The sequence below is a fragment of the Phalangium opilio genome, unplaced genomic scaffold (genome assembly GCF_054372755.1).
Source record: "Phalangium opilio isolate 3A_F unplaced genomic scaffold, DU_Popi_V2 ptg000009l_1, whole genome shotgun sequence".
Classification (NCBI taxonomy): Eukaryota; Metazoa; Arthropoda; class Arachnida; order Opiliones; family Phalangiidae; genus Phalangium; species Phalangium opilio.
The window spans coordinates 7,370,708-7,376,766 of record NW_028324146.1 but is presented as its reverse complement, the minus strand read 5'-3'; the positions used below and the strand labels follow the sequence as shown (position 1 = coordinate 7,376,766).

Here is a 6,059-nt window from a genome sequence, read left to right as displayed (position 1 = left end):
AATAAAGTGCTTCAAGGTTTAAAGCAAAGTACTTAATGTTCAAATTATAGTATGCAAAACTTTAATTTACGGTGGATTATACAGTAAAATATAGGTTTAATTTATACTTAACAGTGTAACTATCTGTGTTTTTAATTATACACTACTGTATTCTTCACGGCAGAATACTATTTTTCGGAAAACAGCAACATTCTATTAATAATAACATATCCTGCACTTCCGTTTGAGAAATAAAAACTAGCTGTTTTTTCCACAGTCGTTAACATAAAAAAACAATGTTTTGCTGTATATTTAAAATTAAGGTAATGTAATTTCGAAAAACAGCGACTACCTGTATATATTAAGGCTTGTTAGAGGTTTTACTGGATAACAGCATTAAACAATCAAAAACATGGTGAAAACTATTGTTTCTTTGACATTAGTTTCTCAGTGTGTGCTCTGCAACTTTCACAAGGCGTCAAAACTTAGTAAGTCACCTGGCTAAGTTTCACGGTGTTAAGAGACGTAAAATAGAAGACCCCAAGGACGTTTCTGGCCCCTCGACCCATAACAACCACTCAGTTACCTACCCCGCTCCTATGATCGACGCCGAAAGAGTGTCGCCAGCCCTCACTCTAGACGACCTGACAAGGCAGGAAACGTGGGCTCGACGCATGCTGATGGACCAAGGGAAAGTTCATGATCCTGACGAACTGGACGATCTAACCAGTCAGGAAAATCCGGACTTACAAGCCCTGATGGACCACGAGGAAGTTCACGATCCCGACAAACTGGACGATCTAACCAGTGAGGAAAACCAGGCCTTACAGGCCCTGATGGACAGGGAGGAGACCAAGCGAGCCAATGACGAACCTCAACCCATGGTTACCACACCCGTCGAGCCTCTTCTCGATCAATTGGAGGAGTTAAACGTATTGCGTAATGCGATTTTCTGCGCTAGATTTACGTCGGCAGTCGTGGAAACTAGCACGGAACTTTACATTGGTAGACATAGAGCCGCCATAGAAAATTACTTAAGAAACAAACTAGCTCAAGATAGAGGGATTAAATGGTATTTGACTGTTAGGGCTCGCTATACGCGCGAATTGGGAAATTCGGAACAGGATGTAGAAACTCTAATATACCATAGAACGCGCAATCTTATTATTTTAACCCCCGACGTTATTCCGGGACAAATAGATCAGGGGATAGTAACATTAAAACGGTTAATGGAAGAGTTTGAAGCGCAAGGTAGCGGTTGGTCATTAGATAGAATTATGTTTCTACAAATTAACATAATTGCATATATGCCTTTACACGGGGGTACGTATTTCGAAACCCCCAAAAAACTCGTGTCTAAGAAAGCTATTCTTAATGTTAAAAACCATGATAATAAGTGTTTTCTATGGTCAATTTTAGCTCATTTACATCCTGTAAATTTTAGAAATAACCCGAATTGCGTAGAAAATTATCTCCCTTTTCAAAACGAGTTAGAATTGACAGGAATCACATTCCCTGTACAAGTTAATGTAGCTGTTTTAGAAAGGTTTGAACAGGTTAATAACTTATCAGTTAGCATCTATGGTTATGAGGATGAGTTTTCCCCCTTTATGTGAGCTCGAACAGGGTCGACGATGCGCGTCAAATAGATCTGCTGCTACTATCTCAGGGGGCTGAGAAGCATTTTTGTTTGATTCGTAGCTTGAGTCGGCTTCTATCGTCATTCACCGCACATAACGGTAGAGCCTTCTACTGTCGTTATTGTCTGCATCGTTTCTCCGGCTTCGGCTCAGAGCAAAGACATGAAGAGCACGTCAAAGAGTGTAGCTTACACGACCCCCAGAAAATCAAAATGCCTGTCAAGGAGCCCATCCTAGAGTTCAAAAACATCGCCTGGTAGCAAAAAGTAAGTTTTGTCATCCTCTTTTGGTTTTACTAATACATAAGAAGCGCGCGATAAAGTGTGCCATGGAATAAAATGTTTCCAATTTTTCTGTTCCATTAGGTGAAGTTCGTCATCTACGCGGATTTCGAGTCAATCTTAAGTAAAATACAGGGATGCGATCAGGACGCTACCCTCTCTTCTTCCACGAAAACCTCCCAACACGTTGCCTGCGGGTTCAGCTACTTCATCGTTGGACAAGACGGTTCAGTGTCAAAACCAGTGACGTACAGAGGAATGGACGCGGCGGAAAGGTTTTTACAAAACCTTATTCGTGAAGATGAAATCATCCAGGGGAAAATAAAAGCCAACGTACCCATGAACCTGACAAACTCGGAAATGACGGAATTTGTATCAGCCCAAGTCTGCTACCTATGCGGGAAGGCGTTCACCCATGATAACTGCAAAGTTCGGGACCACGACCATACAGATGGGTCCTACAGAGGAGCGGCTCATAATACCTGTAACCTCAAGTTGAAGACATTGAAATTCGTTCCGGTGTTCATGCATAACCTATCCCGCTATGATGCTCACTTGATAATGGACAAAATCGGACTCTTTAAACATCAAGAAATTAAGTGTATCCCGACGAATTCCGAGACTTACATTTCGTTTTCTCTGGGAAATCTACGCTTTCTAGACTCTATCAGGTTTATGCCAGCCTCGCTCGACTCCCTCGTTTCTAACTTGGCCAAGGGAGGTGCGGACAAGTTCAAATGCCTAAATTCTGTTTTCAAACCGGACGAAGTGGAGCATTTACTGAGGAAACAAGTCTACCCGTATGACTATTTCGATCGCGAGGAGAAATTTGACGAGACGGAATTACCACCGAAGGAGGCTTTTTTCAACTCGCTCACCGATGAAAAGGTTAGTGACGAGGATTATTCCCAAGCCCAAACAGTTTGGGAAAATTCAGGATCGCTAACCTCGGCGAGTACCATGATTTATACGTCAAAACCGACGTTTTACTCTTGGCTGACGTATTTGAAAACTTCCGAGCCATGTGCTTGGAATATTACAAATTAGACTGCGCTCACGCCTTTACCGGTCCCGGTTTTGCTTGGCAGAGCGCTTTACGTATGACTGGAGTTAAATTAGAACTTCTTTTAGACCCTGATATGCACCTATTTATCGAGAAGGGAATTAGGGGAGGAGTTTCTCTGATAACCCACAGGTTGGCTGAGGCGAATAACAAACATCTTCCTGAAACCTACGACGCTTCGAAACCTAGTTCCTACATCACTTACCTGGACTGTAACAATCTTTATGGAACAGTAATGTGTCACCATTTACCTATGAGGGGTTTCCGATGGTTGCAGCCATGTGAAGATTTCACCAGAGAAGTTATTCTTAACCAACCCGACGATGACCCTCAGGGTTTCATTCTAGAGGTGGATCTTGAATACCCGGACAGTTTACACGTAGAGCATAATTGTCTCCCCCTCGCCCCTGAAAGACGTGTTGTTACCGCCGGCGAACTATCTCCATATTCAATAGATCAATTGAACAAATTAAAACTGAAAATTAAAGATAGTCTTCCCAAATTAGTCCCCTCGCTTTATAACAGAGAAAAATACGTGCTCCATTACCGAAATCTAAAGTTCTACCTCGCTAAAGGTATGAAATTAGGGAAGGTTCACCGTATTCTCACGTTTGAACAAGGGGCTTGGTTAAAACCCTTTATCGAGTTTAACACGGAGAAGCGGAAGATGGCCGCTAACGCGTTCGAAAAGGATTTCTTCAAACTATGCAACAACTCTGTGTTCGGGAAGACGATGGAGAATCTACGTAACCGCATAAATTTCGACCTTGTGCAAACCCGGGAGATGGCAATCAAGAAGGCGAGTTCTCCGGCGTTCGAAAGGTTTACAGTTTTCAAGAACGACCTAGTTGGAATTCACCAACTGAAGAAATCCTTAACCTTGGACCGATTTCCATTACAACACCGTGAGAGCTAAATATGGGGAAGCCGCCAAGCTTCTCTTCACAGACACAGATTCCCTGACCTACCAAATCTTCACCGACGATCTGCCCCGAGACTTTGCCGAAAACAAGGAGATGTACGACTTCTCCGATTACCCTCGAGACCATCCCTTGTTCAGCGAGGAGAACAAGAAGGTTCTCGGCTAGTTCAAAGACGAGCTTAATGGAGTACCGATTCAGGAGTTCTGCGGACTCCGTCCGAAGATGTACTCCATCTTGTCGTCGAAAGGGGAAAAGAAGACGGCGAAGGGAATTTGTCGTCGTGTGGTTAAGAAGAAGATTCGTCATGCCGACTACAAGGAATGCCTACTTCAACGTAAACTCACCGTGGAAGAGATGAAAAGAATTGTGAGTTTGAAACATGAACTGTTTTCCGTCACCCAAAAGAAACTCGCATTGAACCCGTGCGATGACAAGCGATACATCATCGACGGTGTGTCTACTTACTCGTTAGGACATTTTAAAATTAGGGATCTATAAAAGCGAGTTTTCCTCCGTGGCATAGCCCGGTTTCTCGCTTTATGTAAATTATTTTTTCAAATATCTTAGAACTGTGTAACTTTAATATCTTAGAATTTTATAACTTTTTTTTTTAAATATCTTTCGTGTAAATTTGTATATGTAAATATTTGTAAACTTGCTATTTTTTTTTGCTTTTTTTTATATAAATTTTTGAATGCTGTTGAAAATAAAATAAATATAATTATAATTATGTTAAAGTATTCTTCTCCAAATTTTTCCTACTCTTATTCATTTTTCATGTACGAGGAGGAGAGAGGGGCCCGGCCTACCATTCCGTTCAAAGTTTCACAGTTTGCGTTCAAAGTTTCACTATTTCTTTTCAAAGTTTCACTATTTCTTTTCAAAGTTTCACTATTTCTTTTCAAAGTTTCACTATTTCTTTTCAAAGTTTCACTATTTCTTTTCAAAGTTTCACTATTTATTTTCAAAGTTTCACTATTTCTTTTCAAAGTTTCACTATTTCTGTTCAAAGTTTCACTATTTCTTTTCAAAGTTTCACTATTTCCGTTCAAAGTTTCACTATTTCCGTTCAAAGTTTCACTATTTCCGTTCAAAGCTTCACTATTTCCGTTCAAAGCTTCACTATTTCCGTTCAAAGTTTCACTAAGGGATTGATTACATCACTTTACATACAGTCTACCAAAAATGCACTTATTCTCCTAAACAAAATTTATCGTACCATCAATGATTGATAAGTCACAACTCTTACAGAGAAGGGACTGATTTCCGAATTCCAAGTGCTTTATTTGTTTACTTCCTTATCAGCATGATAAGGAACTGTCGGCGGGAAATTCAAAAATCGTACCTTATATAATCAGTTCAGTTCCGAGTTTAATTTCTTACCTCTCCGAGTGACGTATGTCACGTGAGAGGTATTACATCGGCCGTGTCTGTCTGTGTGTGTGTGTGTCTGTCTGTCAGACCCCACGTGACCGCGTTCGCAGTTTACAAATCGGAGCAAACAAATACCCGATTTCCGGAACGCGTTCGCGGTTCACGGAAATTTGGTCATTCATCTACCAACACCAGTCTTTACTAACTGGCTTCTAAGGACCACAATCTGCTAGTCTTTGTCCATCCCACATGGACACTAGTCTGTACGTGCTTGCTTCCAAGCACCACCAACTTCTGTTCTTCGTCAATTCCACATTGCCACCAGCTTCTATGCACCACCATCTTCTGTTCTTCGTCAATTCCACATTGACACCAGCTTCAATGCACCACCATCTTCAGGTCTTTTTTGTCCATTCCACATGGACGCCAGTCAGTACATTCTGGCTTCTTTTCCTCCGTCATCGTTTGGTTTCAAGATATACGCGGCGATCGGCTAGGGTTACGAGAAACGTCTAGCCTCCCAATGGCAGGGCTTCCACCAAAGGTTCACGCGAATGCGTTTTTATCTATTATTGTAATGGAATCGAAACGTATATATACCCCAAAATTTGAAAAAAAGCGGGCAAGAGGGGTACCCTTCACTTTAAACGTCAATATTAGCAAAGTTTCGAAAGATAATAGGAACAACTTTATTTTAAACGATTTAACTATTTTTAAAGTTATTTACTGGCGATTAAAATAATTAAAAATAATTATATTTATTTAAATATTAAAGATAAACCCAAGTACCGAAGTCGTT

General features: G+C 40.9%; 1 protein-coding gene across 1 annotated transcript; it reads left to right on the top strand.

Annotated features, from left to right (window-relative positions):
• Positions 1-659: 659 nt before the first annotated feature.
• Positions 660-4,384, top strand: LOC149713608 (uncharacterized). Its single transcript, XM_089844026.1, has 6 exons — positions 660-1,302; positions 1,399-1,535; positions 1,985-2,788; positions 2,857-3,868; positions 3,912-4,039; positions 4,085-4,384. Exons 1-6 carry the CDS (start codon positions 660-662, stop codon positions 4,382-4,384), a joined length of 3,024 nt encoding a protein of 1,007 aa, XP_089700152.1.
• The last annotated feature ends 1,675 nt before the right edge of the window (positions 4,385-6,059 follow it).